The 18576-nt window shown below is 38.3% G+C and overlaps 1 protein-coding gene across 2 annotated transcripts in view; it reads right to left on the bottom strand.

Moving 5' to 3' along the window:
* Positions 1-345: 345 nt before the first annotated feature.
* The window catches only part of tpd52l1 (tpd52 like 1), a 48358-nt gene continuing 30127 nt past the window's right edge, over positions 346-18576 (bottom strand). Inside the window, exons 4-6 of one of the 2 annotated variants that reach the window (XM_041188694.1) lie at positions 16137-16238; positions 7827-7887; positions 346-2786 (exon numbers count right to left, since the gene is read on the bottom strand). In XM_041188694.1, coding sequence (XP_041044628.1) covers positions 2661-2786; positions 7827-7887; positions 16137-16238 — 289 coding nt within the window. In that variant the 3' untranslated portion in view covers positions 346-2660. Of the gene's footprint in view, positions 2787-7826; positions 7888-16132; positions 16239-18576 lie in introns of those variants that run through there. The other variant, XM_041188695.1, reaches the window with a different exon arrangement.

Consider the following 18576-nt stretch of genomic DNA (forward strand, 5'->3'; position numbering starts at 1 on the left):
CCTACATGTGACTCCAGACCCAGAGCAATATGGTTGATACTTAACTGCCCTCTGAAATGGCCTAGCATGCCACTTAGTTCAAGGGAAATTAGGGATGGGCAACAAATGCTGACCTTGCCAGTGACACACATCCCATAAAAATATTTTTTAAAAATTAACATTTAAGACATCAGATATGCATTATGTACTGTCATCCCACTTCCAGAGAGATGAGAACACACAAATAATTCCCAGTGCAAATAATAGATGTGTTAATGAGAAAGTTACTTCTAAATTTTCAAACCCAATGCTGAAAGAAGCTGCTGCCCTCACACCTTGTGTTAATTAGGTTAGATGCCATCTTCATTTCTTGTGGTGCTGATTTATTTTACTTATGCACAATTCAAATACAACCAATTTTAAACCGTGCTTGATTAGAAAATGGTTAATAACAATCATCGTTAAAGTTGAAAGCAAAAAAGTAACTTGGAAATGAACAAAATAATGCTAACCTGAGTGCCACAGTAGCATTCCTGCACCTGTACTAAAAGGAAAATATTTTCAAAATGTTTATTCAAATTTACTATCAATAAAATTGGTTGGTTTCTCCTCAATAATTAGCAAAATGTGGGTTTGAACTTTGTATAAGTCTCTGCTGAAAGCTCCGAGTTTATGTAGTAACTGGTGAGGCATTCAGACCAACTCAGTTCCAGATTAGCATTGAGTTAGCTACAAGTCTGGTACAATGATAGTAGAAGCATTGCAATTAGTCTCAGTACCTTTGGAGAGGAACTATTGCAGGTGTTCTGGATGGCTATGTAATTGGTCTGTTAAGCAAAGAAAATTGCCAACACTTGCATGTAAATCATTGTAACTTGGATGAGGTACCGGATAACAACTGGTGCTCAAAGAAACTGAACCTAGCAGTAACTTTCATGGAAGTGGGAAAAAATAATCTGGATTTTTTTTGGACAGGTTTTGAGACATAAAATATGTTTGAAAGTTCTAATTCATCTTCCTATCCTCCTGAAAGTACAGAAAGGGTTAACCTCTTTCTGCTCCGTCACATTAAAAGGAATAACTTCTTCATTTCCTCCCCCTTCCACAGTAAAAGAAAGACTTGCATTTTCATGGCCACTGGATGTTGAAAAATGCTTTACAGTCAATGAAGTGCTATTTATGTGAAATGTAGTCACTATTATGTGGGAAACATGGCAGCTAATTGCGCTCAGCAAACTCCCACAATAGCAATGTGATAATAACCAGATAATCTGCTTTTTTTATGGTATTGATCAAGGGATTAAACATTGGCAAGAACACCAGGGATAACTCCCCTGCTCTTCTTCAAAATACTGCCAAGGGATCTTTTAGATCCACCCGAGCAGGCAGATACGGCCGCGGTTTAACGTGTTAACCAGAAGACAAAATCTCCAACAGTGCAATCCTCCTCCAGTGTTACACCTTAATTTTTGTGCTCAAGTCCTGGAGTGAGATTTGAACCCAGAACCTCGTAATTCAGAAGCGAGTGTGCTATCAAGTGAGCCACAACTAACACAAAGGACAAACATCTTAATTTCCTCCCCTGCCGCACAGTACTGAAAGCACTATCAATTAGTCAATACATATAAATTTATTTAATTTAGAATTTATAAATTTAAATTTTCTGAACATACTCCTCTTGTGGGGTGGGGAGAGAAATCTGTTCTGACAATGTTAATGACACATTTTGGAATAATGACACTAGCTGAGATTTGGAAATTTCAGATTATAACATTTTCATATGCAGTATAACAATTGAATAAAAAATATTTCTCAATTATAGCATCTTTAGAATGACTTTCATTTTGGTGTTGGTTTTTTTAAGGCAATCATCTCTTGATCATCCTTCCTTTTAATTTCGTCTGGTGAGCTTCCAACTAAGAAACTGGACCACAAAGTAAATAGTGCGTGTAGGTGCTGAGCAATTACTCTATTTATGCATAAATCCATCCTGGGTCTCCCCATAAAAACACATCCAATTAGAGCTTTACCATTATTAATTGAGAGGCAAAGCTAATGTAACATTCAAAATTTTGAGTATTCTGGATATTATGTATACAGTATCTTAAAAATGCTTCCAATTTACATCAAACACAATGCCAAATTATTTTAACAGAACAAGCTGATTGTAGAGTCAATTTAAAAAACATTGTAAATTGCTAATTCTACTTCTAAATACTTAATTTTAGAGCACTTCACTTCATGACCATCAAGAAGTTGCAAATAGAGCTGGTATCAAGAAATTATTTATCCATTCTTTTTTTCTGTAAGACCTCAAACTGGAGTACAATACATTAAGTCTTCAGAACAGTGTTTTATAAAATATTTCTTAAAACAGGTTTTGCTTGAAGCATGTGTAACTCAATGAATTCTGTTACAACACAAGTACAGATAGAGCTTAGAATAAAAGTTCAGAATAAGCTCTTTATAAATATAGTAAAGACATAGTCAAAGAATATAAGTGTGTATGAAACAATTTTCTTTTGATAACATGTAGAAAGTTTTTTCCCACTATTTTGTTTTGAATAATTCCAGGTTGTCTTTCCCAACTCACTCAGGAGAGACAGGTCTACTGGATTTTAAATAAAATCTAGTAACACCAAGATTTATACATTGAGATTTTACAGTGTTAAAGGAAAGATTTAAAAAACTCCAAAGTCTTCATTTGGATGATTTCCTGCAGTTGATTCCTGGACACTTGCATTGACAGTAGAGTTCAGGACATCTTCAAAACTTCCACTGCTGTGGGCAGGCACACCAACTTTACACTAAACAGACAAAATTATTGAAGGCATTTTGAAAAATCCACAGTATCAGAGAGGTTATGTCTGCTCAATAACCTCTATATAACAGCAACACATTTTTGATCAGTCTGAATATTATGGTTACATTTCAGTAGTCAACTTACTAGGTCAGGAGCTATTTTTAAACTAATTCTAGAGAAACAATACACCCAACAATAAATAACTACATTATCCAGATAAAGAGAAGAAAAACAGTTTGAGTAAGTAACTAAAAGGAATGGAGACCACCTTAGGGTGTCAATTATACTGGGAGAGATGAAAGGCCAAAGACTACTGAAAATACGTTTGACATTATGAAGTAGTGAGGAATACTAATCATACTGGCAGTAAAATCAGCACACGTCGGGTAACAGTAGCACAGGACCTACACATGATTGACTATATAACCTCAGACAGGAGGCGAACACTGAAAATTCGGAGTAGCCTCAAGAATCCTGATTTAGCAATCTATTATTTAACCTGATGATTACCTTAAGTATAACGTTTCCCCCTAGCTTTGTTATTTATATCTCTATTCCACAATGAATTTGAAATTAAAGGAAAGCTTGTGTGAAAAACAAATCTCTCACAACTTGTTTATTTAAAAAGCACCTCTCCTAAAATTATTTATACTTTGGCACTGTGTAGTTAAGTGTCTAACAGTCTTTTAACAGGACTGTCTGGCCCTGTTCATGCAAGGAACTAGTATTATCACTCAGCCAATCCATCTCCTATGGACAAATGTTAGTGCACAACAATATTTTAAAAATAGGTGCATCAATATCTTTTGATGTTTATTAGAACAAAAGTACTTGTGCAGAGTACATTGTGCATTTAAAGAAAATTAAGATCCACCTCTCCCAATCTGTTGGTAGACCGTCAATTGGCAAAGGCAAGGAATTTAAACAGGATATACAAAAAAGAAACAGCTGAAAAGACTGGAGCTGTGAAGTCAATTTAACAAAATACCAGAAATACTCAGCAGGTCAGTCAGCATTTATGGAGGGAGGAACAGCTAACATTTTGGGTCTGTGACAAGCAAGTGAAAGGAGGACAGGGTTGAAAAAAGAACAAAAAGGTCTGAGATAGGGTGGCAGACAGGAGATAAAATGACAAAAGAGTTTTCTCTTTCTTTGCTTTGGGGTGGCAGCTGATTGTCCTTCTGCCACTCACACCGCCTCTAGACACATCTTTCATATCTTTACTTAATCCATTACTACTCCTTTTGGCCTTGCATAATCAACACTTTTGTCATTTAATCTCTCCCGTCTTCTACCCTATCACAGATCTTACCTTTTAAGCAAGTTCTTTTCTAGCTCTGCCTCCTCTCAATTGTTTAAAACCTATTACATTTCTAACTGTTCCCAGTTCTAATGTAAGGTCACAGATCTGAAATGTCAATGCTGTTTCTCCACAGAAGCTACCGGATCTGCCAAGTTTTTCCAGCATTTTCTGTTTTTCAGATCTCCAGCATCAACAGTTGTTTGGTTTTTGTATAGTTGTAGTTACTCATTGAAATCAAACTAATCTTGGAAGCATAATTCTGCACTCAATGAAAACTAAGTGGTTCCAGATGTGATTTGTAATCTTTGCACAGGTGGCTGAATATACAGCCACTACATTAACCATCAGGAAGGCAAAAAAAAATTCAGACAGAATTCACATTCTCAATTGTTATTCAATAATTCTTACTGAAAGTGCAGCTGTGAATATTTGGTAAGGATAGCATCAAACTGGACTTTTATGCCCCCAAAGTTAATTGCCTACCAACATAATAAATATGCTTACAGTTTTTTTTTACACAGTGGAATGTACTGCCCTCGATGTGTGTAACTATTACACAAGGAGAATATAAGCTCATTCGTTATGGACAGCAGTTACATGTGGTCAATCTGTAACCTGGAATTATTAAATAATGTTGAGAAGGTTAGGACAGGGATCTATCAAGAGTAGCTTAAAGTCTTTATAAAATAATCCTGCAAAAATATTTTAGGCAGTTTTCTACTCTTTTGAATGTATCAATTATCGTAGGTTGTCACTGCATACTTTCCAAGGTGTTGCCTAAGTGGCCATTCTTAATCTGTGAGAGATGTGAGGCTGTAGAATTCATTTCCAAGGTTAGTAGTTGAGGTAGAAATTGTGTCAATACTCAAGTTTAGATTAGATAAATGTATGGTGGAAAAGCAAAGATAAATATGACTCAGACTATTTGCAAGACTAGAATGCAAGAGCCAAGATGGACTTGATTGGGCTGAATGAAGTTACAACTCAGAAAAAGAACAATGTGACTTGAGTGTTTTATGTTTTGGTTTGCACAGCTGCACTTTCAGTAAGAATTATTGAATAACAATTGAGAATGTGAATTCTGTCTGAATTTTTACAGACCAGATCCTCCTCCATCTCTGAAGGAATAATATGGATATTAGACTTTCCTACAATGCCTTGATGAACAGTGGCAGCAGGCGCAGAGGAACGGACCATCTCCATGTTCCTCTGCAAGTCACACACCATCTTGACTTGGAAATATTTTGCTGTTTGTTCATCATTGCTGGGTGAAAATTCTGGAACTTTCCAGCCAACAAATAGAGGAAATAGAAATAGTTTAAGTAAGTTATATTTGTATTTGTAGGTGTTAGGAATAAGTTTTAGCTTTAAAGTTTAAGTTTGATTTGAATTTATGTATCTGTGTGTTAAGAAAAGGTCAAATTGAGTTTTAGTTTCACTTTAAAAGGTGCCTGCATTTCTAATGTGAGTTTTACGACTGTTGCAGCTAAGTTAAACAAACAAGAGTAGGGAAATTGGGCTGTTGCCTAGCAGAAAGGGTCCAGGGTGGCAGGTCCCTCCCACAGAGACACACAGAAGAAACCAGAAACAACAGGTTGATTTGGAAGCTGTTTGAGTTCAGTTGGTTTTGAAAGTAGCTGCCAGGAGAGACTGGAGAAAAGGGAACAGATAGCAAGTCCCAAACTAAAGAGAGCCCAAAATGCAGGGGACTGGAATAAGAGAAAGTCCCAAGCAGACCTTCTGGTAAAATGAAAGACGGGAACCTGGAAAGAGTCATGTTAAGTGAAGTTAAGAGTGAGGGGCAGACAGAAAGGCTCCAAGCTTCAGATTTAAAGAGACAAAAGCTGCAGAAAACAGACTTAAAGTGAGAATAGCTTACAAGAGACGCTGAAAGTCTGTAACTCTTCGCTATGGGCATGTGAAGCAGTGGTGTACTGTTGACGGCTGAGTCAGTGAGAGAGAGAGAGAGAGAGAGAGAGAGAGAGGAAGACTGCTTGAATGCATGTGGTGACTCAGGGGAAAGGAAGATCAGAAGGAGAGTTCGAAACCCTGGAGGTGAACCCTTGCGGAAAGCGTCTGAAAGAAAGTGTTGCCTTGGGAGAAGATTCCAAAGTGAGTCCTTCGACAGTGGAGATTGGAAACCCTCGTGAAAGACGGAGTTCAGTGAGACTGGTTGACTCACGGTGTGTCAAGCATCTGGGGGAGTTGAGGAGAGATCCATAGCATCTGGTTGAGGTGGCATCTGTCACTTGGTTTCAGAGTGTGGTGTGTCTGACCACAGGTTATCTATTGGTTTACATGGACTGTATACTTATTATGAACATTAGAGTATAAGATAGCTTTTGTAACTTGTGTTAATCCTTACAAATCTGTAATATATCTGTAAAGGTATACTTGTGGGTGAAGGAGTATTTTAACATAGTTCATCTTTTCTTGTTTAATAATTTGCCTATTTCACAAGTGGGCAAGCATACTATCTATACCTCCAATTTAGTATCATCCACAAATTTTGAAATTGTACTTTTGATTCTTGATCATTGGTCCATCAAAATATGTTTCCTTATCTGCTAGATGCTGGTTTAGATGCCCATCAGAAATCTAAACTATACCTACCAGCTCTGTTGTCCTTTAAATTTACCCTCTACTAAACTCAGTTCCATTGTAATATTTCCAATATTATTGCACGAAGTTCCTCTAAGACAGTAAAGTATGAAATCCTGAAATGTGACATGCCTCTCATTTGCCTTCTCCCCTTTTCAGTGACTGGGTCCCATTAGTCCCCTACTCTCTTGACCTCAATATTGCAAATGATCACAACTCCTCAGGGGTAATTTTGACTTTGGGAAATGGAGTAAAATGGCTAATATTGGATTGGCCATCCATTATACATCTCCCAGTAATTTTCATTTCCATTGAACCAAGTGATTAATGTGTCAACTAAGTTCAGAAAACTTAGATAAATTTATGCTGAACTTGTATTGAACCTTGGCTAGACATACAGAGTGCTGCATTCAGTCTGGTCGCCATATTATAAAAAGGACATAGAGGCACTGGAAAGGGTGCAAAGAAGATTTACAAGGATGACATCAGAAATAGATGGGTATACATATCAGGAAAGGATCGACAGGCTGGGTTTCTTCTCTCTTGAAAAAAAGAGAGTGACCTAATGGAGCTCTTTACAATTATATAAGGTTTTGATAGAGTGGACACAGAGAGAACGTTTCCTCTTGTGGGAAGAGCATAACTAGAGGCTATCAATATGAGATAGTGACCAAAAAATTCAATAGGGAATTCAGAAGAAACATCTTCACCCAAAGTGTGGTAAGTAAGTGGAACTCGGTCCCACAGGGAGTGGTTGAAGCAAATAGTATCGATTCATTTAAGGGGAAGCTAGACCAGCACATAAGGGAGAAGGAATAGATAGTATAATGATAGACTTAGATCAGAAAAGATGGAAGGAGGCTCAAGTGGAGCATAAACACCAGCATGGACTGGTTGATGTGCCGTGTGCCCTATGTAATTGGATACATGTATGAAGCCTCCTATAAATGTGGGACTTAATTACTTTAATTAATTTTGAAGAATGAAGATGATCTATGAAATTTCAAATGTATTAAGGAAGATAAAAGGTGAAATTCTAAATGCAACATAACCAGATCAAACCAAAGTAATAAGCTAGGTTTAAGAAGTATGGCAGTGCTGACATATTCCACCATCAAATTATAATAGCAAAATCTTTACCTTCAGACTGCTAACTGTAGTTTCGACCCGCTCCTCAAAGGACTTGAACATCGGAGAATTTCTGTGGCAACAAGAAACATTGAATGATTTGTGTTCTGCAGTTTTATTCACTTAATAGAGTGAAGGCAAATGGCTCTCACATTTCGGTAAGACTTTATAAATATGAACAGTTTTACTAAGAATCACATTTTAATACACTCTATGTATAGTACATTCCAATTTATATTGGCAGGAAAAACAGCACCATAACGTGTTTAGTTTAAAAAAACTGTTGAATTCACTATTAATGAACTTCCAAACTATTGATGAAGTAGTACATTGAAAAACTTTACAATGGCTCAAAGTAAGTTTCTACTTATTGAAGACGGGTACATTACCCTAAGCTGATGGGGCCTAAGTGTTCTCAAAATACAGATGCAACTAGTAAAATTTACAGTTAAGTATATTTTAAGAACAGAACACAAATTTAACAACAATAGGAACTTTAATTATGCTAACATACAAGATAGCAACCATAAATTGCTCTGTTAGTAGTATGGCATGGTTTCACCAATAGACAGGCAATAACAGTGGCCAAAAATCATGGCTGCTGTCAAGCTAAATACTGCTTCCTCTGCAAACTGTAAATTAACCAGCTTTAGGACAACTTGTAAAGTATAATGACTTCTGTGCTGAACTGATAAATCCAGGAGGTGATATTGTTCAAAACTTACTGTTGGCAATATTGGTAAATGAATACTTAATATGTTTGAGTGGAGTCACTCTGTTCACTATTTACTGGAATTGTAAACCAATTAAAATAACCTATGTCTACATTACAGACAGAAGGCAAGTCTTATGAATGTGTTAAAGATTTTGTCTGTTAGAATCATCAAATAGGCTAATATTTGACAAAAAATATTTCTTATTCCCTATTCCAGCTTAAGTACTTATTGCAGAATCTATGGTAGTGGTAGGCAATTCCAAAACCACTTCAATGGAGGACCAGAAGAAAGGCAGTTGGACTAATCAAAGCTATATCTTCTGGTTGTTGTTAACTGTTCCTGCATCTCTCCTAAATGGAAAGTGCCTTTTCAAGCCAACAAAAAGGCTGGGCTTAGGTTAAATGGGCTTCCTAAACTTGCAAATGGGAACCATACATTTACTGAACTCTGGTTTGTTAGAATTAAAGTTAAAATACATAATTACTGTCTACAAATAGTAATTCCTCCCTGACACCACTGGGCCATGTAATTCCTCCAAGCCAGGTGCATGGTTGTGAGAGTTTATTATCAAAGTAAAATTATTCCAATAAACATGAAAATAACGTTGGAGGTAATCACAACTCTGTTTTGATTTTTAAGTGGCAACTGATGTATGGGGGAATAAGTCTTAAAACTTTACCAATGTAAGTAAATTGGTAATTCTAGTAATCTGATTTAATCTACCCTGATTGATAAGCATACATCTCCATCAAACCAGCAACTCCATTCACCAGTTTCTCATCTTGAAACAAAAAATGTTCCCAAGCCTTGGAGAAAGTTTCAAAAACACTTAATTTCTCCCCCAAATCATAAAAAAGTTTAAGCATTTAGCTTTTAGTTAATGCGGTCCAAACAAAATCTTAAAGCTAAAATTTAGCTATGTCTCAATTATGTCAACACACATTACCTCATAGCTGGCATACTAATTGAATGCTGCACAGGGTAACTGGCACAGGGAAGCATTAAGGAAAAAAAACATTATGTTTAAGTCAAGCCTTAAGTGTAGAAAAAAGGCCACAGCTAAACACTTATTAAACAAAACTACTTAACATTTGGAATACAGGCAGTGACCATGTTAACATACAAGAAAACATTTAAAGCTGGTATCATAGATGTAAGGAGGAGGCTGCTGTGTCTGAATCTGCTCTGCGCTGGAGCAATGCAAAATTAATCCCACTGCCCCACACACTTCCTATAGCCCTGTATCATGCATTGTTCTAGCTGATGACCATCTGTTACTGAATTTCCAGATGGAGGAAATAGTCCTTATTTATTTTTAAGACCCTTCATAATTTTAAAGTCTACTAAATCTCTTCTAAGCCTGCTGTGCTCCTATGGAAATTCTCCTCAAAACTATAATTTCCCCATTCCCATGAATCTACAGCCTTAATGTTCTTTTAATAAAACTGCACACACATTTTAACTGTGGCCTAAATCAACACATTTATTATTACTCATTAATTCTTGTACTCTGCATCTCTATTTATAAATCCCAAAATAGTATTGGTTTTAAAATGTTTTTATCTACCTGCACTCATTCTGTTTGGGAATTATATATATGAATCTCTCCATTCATGCACATTTTTCAGCACCTTTCCTTTAAGTGTATATTTCCATTCCTGGTTTTACCTTCTGTAATGTATTAACTCATTGATTAACACGTTAAATTGTTTCAACTAACTCTCTGTCTACTCCACAAGCATGTGCCTCACTGAAATCATTGACCATTCTCCCCAAATGGCTGCCAAGGGTATCTCATGAAAAACTTTAATTTTGTGCTTCTTTTATTGACTCTATTGACTGGAAATATCCAGGTAGAAAAAGTAATACATAATTGCTTTACTTATTCTGCTTTCAACGGCCAGTTTCTTTAACCAAAAGAATTGTTACTCAAGAACATTATATGCTGAAGTTGCATCATTTTCACTATAAGGCAATACTATTCAGTCAGGTAGGCCAGTATGCAGGTCAGAGGCTGGGAATTCTGTAGTGAGTAACTTACCTCCTGATTCCCAAAGCCTGTCCACTATCTACAAGGTACAAGTCAGGACTGTGATGGAATACTCTCCACTTGCCTGGATGAGTGCAGCTCCAACAACATTTGAGAAGCTGACACATCCCGAACAAAGCAGCCTGCTTGATTGGCATTCCATCCACCACCAACCTAAACATTCACTCCCTCCAACAGTGACGCACCATGGCAGCAGTGTCTACCATACACTAGGTGCACTGCAGCAGCTCACCAAGGCTTCTTCGACAGCACCTTCCAAATGTTCAACCTCTACCTCTAGAAGGACAAGGGCAGCAGATGCTTGGGTACACCATGACCTGCAAATTCCTCTCCAAGCCACGCACCGTCCTGACTTGGAAACGTATCGCTGTCCCTTCACTGTTGCTGGATCAAAATCTTGGAACTCCCTAAAAGCACTGTGGGTGTTCCTACACCACATGAACTGCAGCGATTCAAGAAGGCGGTTCACCACCATCTTCCAAGGGCAATTAGGAATGGGCAATAAATGCAGGCCTAGCCAGCATTGCTCACATCCTGAGTGAATAAATAAGAACAGCAGCAAAGCCATTGCTTTTATAAGCTTGTTTTTAACATTGTCAAGGAAACAGAATGAGCTCTTTGGCTGGGAAATGAGGAAATTAATAGGATATAGATCGTAACCTCCATTCTCATGATTTGTATCAATACTTGGTCTGTTTACCTCCCTCCTTGTCCCCAGTCCACTGGGCCAAACTCCCTCAAGGACTTCTTAACCCCACCTCCTCAATTCTAGTCTTGAACTCACATCTGTGCTAGCTGCCATCATGCACTCTGAGCTCATCTTGTCTAAGAGACTCACCTCTTGCTCCCTTGACCCTATTCCCACTGAACTGACCACCTAACTTCCCTTTCTAGCCATCACATTAGCTAACATTATTTAAGGTTCTCTCCCCATAGGTACAGTTCCCTTTCCTTCTAATCTGCCATCATCACCCAGTCCTTAAAAAAAAAACCCCTTCTCTTTATTCTTTCTTTCAAGAAATGTGGGAATTGCCAGCAAGGCCAGCATTTATTGCCCAACCCTAATTGCCCTTGAACTAAGTGACTTGCTAGGCCATTTCAGAGGGCAGTTACGAGTCAACCACATTGCTGTGGGTCTGGAATCACATGTAGGTAAGACCAGGTAAGGATGACAGATTTCCTTCCTTAAAGGACATTAGTGAACCAGATGGGTTTTTACAAGGAGCAGGAATAGGCTATTCAGGCCTTTGAGCTTACTCCGCCATTCAATAAGATCATGGCTGATCATCTGGTTGTAGTCTCAACTCCACTTTCTTGTCTTCCCACATAACCCTAGATTTGTCTTGTCTCTGCTTGTCCAACTTTCAGTACAGGATGACCAAAAATTCCCTCCATCTTAATATTGTGAGGATAGAAGAATGGCTTTCGATTGCTGCCACAAACTCCATTCCATAGCCACGGTCTCCACCCCTTTAACTGTTAAAATGCGTGAAACTCCTAAATGTTGATATTCGGAGAAACTTGGGTGTATGCATAGAAGGAACACAGAAAATTAGCATGAAGGTATAGCAAGCAATTAGGAAGGTGAAAGGCATGTTAGTCTTTATTGCAAAGGGACTGGAGTACAAGAATTAGGAAGTCTTGCTGCAATTGTATAAGGTTTTAGTGAGCCCACACCTGGAGTACTGCTTATCACTCATAACCACTGTCTGCCATGTTGTGTTAACTATCTGCAGCGATATTGGAGTGTTCTCTCTAGGGCCTGTAGGCTGCCCAAACAACAAAGTCTCCCTTTTGACCTCCTCAACTGAGTCCAAAAGAACGCAAAGCATGGCTTGGCCGCAGGAGTTGGCAGAAAAATTACATATTTAGACATCACTCTGCCTTCGGGCTCCACTCCAGATTTTTAATCAGGGTTACTCCCTTAGCCCTTAGCTCTCCTGAGGTAGCCACGAGACAGTTGAACTATTTGCCCATAGCTGGTAGTTTGGTTCTTGAGTGCCAGGATGTATCCAAATGCCAATGGGCCTGCTCACTTCATATCTCGGGGCCAAGCCTCCTCAGAATTCCTCTGAAGCTTTAGCCTGGGACCACAAAGGGTCACTTCCAAATCATCTTCATTGCTAAAACAGCCTCCAAGAAGTTTCCTCTTTCACATTAAACACTTTTTCACTCAACAAATGTTAACTCTCTATCAAGTCCATGCCCATCCAAGATTTGGAGACTCTGCTCATATCTGGAAAGGATCTTTTGCTTGCCTATAGCTTCAATCTCTCTTTCTCTCTCATTTTACTGCATTCCATTTTTCTATTTTATTGGTACTATTATGATGGAAGGAGCCATTCATCACCATTCAAATGCACAGCCTTGCTGCACTATATCTTATTGGATGCACAATAATGCACGAATAGGCCAGAACTGTTCTGCATTTTTTAAAAAAAATCTGATATCTGCAAACTTTGCTGTTTATTTTTACCATTAGATCCATGCTTTACTTTGTACTTGAAGATATGTTGTATGGTGTGGAAGTATGAAAGAGCTGAAAGCAATAAACAGCTGCAAAGAAAATTACATGACAGAAACAGCTGGATGTTCAAAATAAAATGCTTTAAAAAAAACTTACATTAATGCATCATGCCTGAGAAATGTCACAGCACAACACAAAACGCAGTGACTATTGTTATATAATAAAAGTGCATATACCAGGGGTTTTACAATCCCATCATGGACAATCACAGCACTGTAATACTTTCATTGGTATACTAATTCCATTTTTTACACTTTATACCACAGGTCAATACTTCCTCTAGATATCATGATTTGAGCTGCTTTGCTCAACAACTGTTTTCACTTTATGACTCCAAGAATCTTCACAAATGGGAGAATAACTTGAAAGGGATTCACATATGAACCTTTTTGGAATATTCCAATCAACACACCCTGCCACTGGGTGTATAGTTTTATACTAGTATTTCTATTTTAAACTGTCTAATTTGTCAGTCGTGACAGTTTAGAAATTAATGGGGAAAGGAAAAAGGAGCTGAATGTCAGATAAATTAACTTGCTTGAAAATTTTTAAAATATATTTGGTGAGTAACTAGGGAGGTTCCAAGTTTGATTTCTGATGTATGGGCAATCTCAGCCTGGCGCAGCAGCTGTGATGATACCATTGGCCTCTGGACCAAAGTTCAGGAGGGGAAACAGTGCAAATTCCTACTCCTCATCAACAACCAGTAACTCCGCTGGAAATATTGTTTGCCTTGTGAGGATTCAAGGTGAGGCTAAGATTAGGCTCAGTTGTGAAGATGCCCCTTCCCAACATTCACCATCAGCATCACGTGTGATCATGGGCCAAAATTTTAGGCAGATGCAGTGGCCCCACTTGGGCCAGGGTGGAGTGCATGGGCAAGCCCACTTCTGCATGGCCATGAAGCCCTGAGGAGTGGCTGGGGAGTGGAAAAAAACAGGGGCTCGATCACTATTGGGGGAGGGGCTTCATTGGGCACATGGCCCCCAGCCTGTAGCCAGAATACTAGGATTCAATTAGTGGCCTTGCCACATGGCTTGGCCAACTCCCACCACTGGTAAAATACCAGCTGTGGTGGGAAAGAACCCTTAAGTAGCCACTTAAGGGCATCAATTGGCCCAAGGGCAGGTGAGCACCTGACACCAACTTCTCTACTAGTAAAATTCCAGCAGGTAGGAATTGGGGAGACCCACCACCACCCCCTACTGGCCAGCCCACACCCAGGGCCGGGGGTGGGGGGGCAATGTGAAGTGTGCGGCTCTAGAATTCCACACACTGTTACAAAATGTGTTACTCAAAGGTGCCTGGCACCTGTACCTTAGTACATACCTTTGCGAGGCCGGGGTGGGAGGGTTGCAGGTGGAATGCCATGGGAGCAGGCGAGCATGAGAAAACTGAGGGGTGAAAAGAGAAAACTGAGGGGATAAATTTGTAAGAAGAAAAAATAACATGTGGAGCATTGTTATCCTGGGCACCATTCCTCATAAATCACTTCCATTTCTCACGTTCCCCAGGAACATAATGTATCACTTAATTGGACTACTATTTTATTGGTTAGTGAAAATAAAAGAAGATTCAGTACAAAAATGATGTGTGAAAACAACATTTAGAGCTCTGATTCTGTATGCTAAATTGCCTTACAGAAAATAAAATCATTCAGAATGAAATGTCAAAAAGGATATATTGTGGCAAACCCTTTGTATATGCACTAACTCATTAACCAGAATGAGAATGTGGAATTGCGTGTCAAACAAGCCTTTCCATGGTATCTTAAAAGACAACTCAAAAAATCCAAACTATTTTAATCTCACCTGTTTGGGAGCAAAAGTCTGAAGTAATACAAGCTACAGCAAAACAGTTAGTCAGTTATAGATATCAAGCAGCACAGTTAGTACACTAAAGGATGCAGTCGCTGGAATAATACATTACGAAACATGAAGAAGCCAATATATTTACAAATATCACAGACTGCATTATAACGCTATCTTTGGAAGCTATACAAAAAAAACATATTTGTTCCGATCCCCACAGAGACCGACAACTCTTAAAACGATATTTGAATTCCAGTGACATACTGAAAAGATCACACAAGATTTCAAGTTTTAAAACTTTTACTGTAATAAATGAACTAAAACAAGATTGACTAAACACTATTTTTGAAGGCAACTTTTACTCTAAATTACAGAGCAGTTCCCCCATTTAAAACGACCAAAAATCCCCCCGCACAGTTATATTTCACTCTGTCCCTTAAGTGGACACTTTATTCTCCCAGAATGAGTCCAAAGCTATTCTCCACTTCTGATGGCCTGCTTCAGGTGCAGGACTGGTTGCCTCTACTTTCCTGCATGTTCTCTCCCTCAGATTCCTGCAGCCAGACTTGTTTCAGTCAGGTTCAGTGATATCTTAGAAAACCATGTAGCATGATACTACAGTGGCTTTTAATGGACTTGACCCTTCCCCAAGCCCATCTCCATGGCAACATGAATCACATGGGCCTTGTATTCAGGTAGAAATGTTAAATAGCTATCTTCTTGACTCCCAGCTTCATTCTAATTTGGAATTTAATAAGATAGTTTAAAGTACAACCATTACAAAACCTGACATTACTTAAGCCTTCCCTGTGAGACTTGGAGACTAACAGTCTATCCACAGTCAGTACAGATGTTCTTACTATTGTCTACAGATGTGAACATCTGGCACCTTCTCAACAAGTCTCTTGCCTTGGGCCCCTTTTATCCCCATAGCAACTAAGCCACCCAGGCTTGTTGTTGGGTAGAATTCAGAGCAGGTCACATTGACCATCTTCATTCCTCCATTTTACCTTAAATTAAAGAGACTGTCTCAAAACATAACAATCTTACATAATATGTTAAAGCGCGATATTGTATGGGTTCTATATTAATCACTTAAAACTGAAGGTTGTGATAAGTAGACTAAAGGTTCTAGCGTATGTGCTACATAAACTATTGTGATAACAAACTCTTTGCATTCAGGATTATTGAGTCAGAGTTGCATTCACTCTTACTTACTTCATCTCTCCCAGTTTCTTGCTAAGTGTAGAGCTTACATTATTCAAAGCTGCTGACGCCTTTTGTCCTGTGGTATTGAGAGTCTCCTGTGTTTTTTTGTATCTGTAGAAATAAACAGAACAATTTAGGCAAGACAGTGCCTACTGAAGGAGATGAGAGCTTAGACTTCTGTATAATCATGTTTTAACAGAGAATATAGCTTTGAATGAACCTATGAAAAAGGGCATAAAAAGTCTAGCTGGTCCATCTCATGCAGTTGTGTTGCATCTGAATAACATGACCCTTAATGCTCCCCATCCACCAGCAGCCAGTGTAATCTCCTGGGAGAAGCAAAAAAGTTTTTTTTTTAAATTACGTCAATTCAGGAAGAAAATAATTCTGGAAAATTCCTCTGCATCTCCCAGTGATCTAAAAAAACAAGTTCTAGGATATAACAGTGACCACAAAACATATTGTGCAATATCCCGCCTACCTCTTGCATGCAACAGTATCAGCTGCTAAGAAGTCATCCAGCTTCCTTCTGAATGGTTGCCATTCTCTGCACAAGCCAGAAACTTATTCCAAATCCAACAGCTTGGTTACAGTTGAGCACCATTATAGTTCACAGCTAGTTTCATTATTTAAGGCTATATCAAAGATAATTATGCCTTACAAAAATATATTTTTAAGAAAACAATTGTGCAGTAATTACTTAGAGGGGAAAAAAACCTCAGCAATTTCAACTTTTTAATTAAATTAAGAAAGTACCCACAGCATTGCAATAAGCTAATCACAACCTACTGAGGGATCAGTTATTAAACTTGATCTACCTGCCTTTCTCTGCTTTTACAGCTCAGGTTTACTGACATTAATATGCTGTCTCACATGTAGATGCCTCTCCATGGCAACAATGATCTGCACAGGCACAAAGAACCTTGTCATACTGCGTTATGGATGAACCCAAGGTGTGACTGAATATGGCATCACATTAAGTCTATCAGGCAGACTTAGTAATTTGAAAAAAAGTAATAAAGACACCTATCATAACGTGTGCATACAGAAAAATGTTAAGTTCAAATTATAAATAGGGTTGATAAACCAAAAAGTTCAGAATTTCAGAATTGAAACAAATGTAAATGAATATTTAAGATTCCATTTTACCATTGTTGTGTTTAGCAAATTTCAACATTTTGCCTTTCTAGAGGAGCTTAGTATAATTGATATTAAACTGTGCTTTTAAGTTAAAGCTTTCTTTCAAGGAGTTAAATTCACAAGAAAGCCACATGCTGAAGATACAGATCAGAGATCAGATTAAATATTGTTACAAATATCCCAGAAAAATTGCAATCTAGGGATAAGACTGTCTCATCTTTCAATGCCTGAATAGAAAGGCAGGTATGGTCTAGGGCAGTCCAGCTTAAGAGTAAGCCTTGATCTGAATTAGTGGCATGGTTGTCCAAAAACAAGTGTTACCTAGCCCACAGAACAGAATGGTGCATTTTTACCATTCGCAGAGATGGCCAGCATGTTAATTTGAAGTAAAGTAGGTACTGCTAGAACTGTTGCTGTTCATGTTCAGTTACTGATAAAAAAAAGTTTAACAACTTCAATCTGACCTGATCCCTCTGAAATATTAACTAATCTGCTTTCCATAAGATTGAAGAAGGGTAGATGACAGGGTAGATGCTGAGAAGATGTTTCCACTTGTGGGGGAATCTCGAACTAGGGGACATAGTTACAAGAATAAGGGGACACTCATTTAAAACCGGGATGTGAAGGAATTTCTTCTCTCAGAGAGTAGTGAATGTCTGGAATTCTCTACCCCAGGGGCTAGATTATTGAACTTATTTAAAGAGGAGGCAGATAGATTTTTGAAATATTCGTGAGTTGAGGGTTATGAGGAGCTGGTACGAAAGAGGAGTTGAGGCCTGGGGCATGATCTTATTGAATGGCAGGGCAGATTTGACAGGCTGAATTGCCTGCTCCTATTTCTTATGTTCTTATGTACATATGCAAAGTTCACAATGTCCAATTCAAAGGACAACGGTGTCTCACTGTTATACCTCTACATTATTACATTATTGTATTACTAGGTATTGGGAAAGCTTGTGAACATAAGGGATGCTTATTGGAGTGACCAGCACCCAAGAATCTGAGAGAATATCCAAGGTGAATCCAAAGCATGTAACAACCAAAGATAAGATCACAATACAAGAATAAGAGATAAAGAGGGGGGATGGGGGGTGGAATCATCCATGTAAATTCCTGTCTTACTCCTTTGCAGTACAACAAACTTTGTCCAGTGTTCTACAGCTCCATCAGTCATCAGCTACAACACTGGAATTTACCCAATGTGGAAAATTACCCGGGCATGTCTATCAACAAAAAGCAGCGCAGATCCAATCTGGTCAATTACCGTTTCATCAGTCTACTCTCAAATCATTCGTAAAGTGATGGAAAG

Source organism: Carcharodon carcharias, chromosome 5, assembly GCF_017639515.1.
Source record: "Carcharodon carcharias isolate sCarCar2 chromosome 5, sCarCar2.pri, whole genome shotgun sequence".
NCBI classification, from domain to species: domain Eukaryota; kingdom Metazoa; phylum Chordata; class Chondrichthyes; order Lamniformes; family Lamnidae; genus Carcharodon; species Carcharodon carcharias.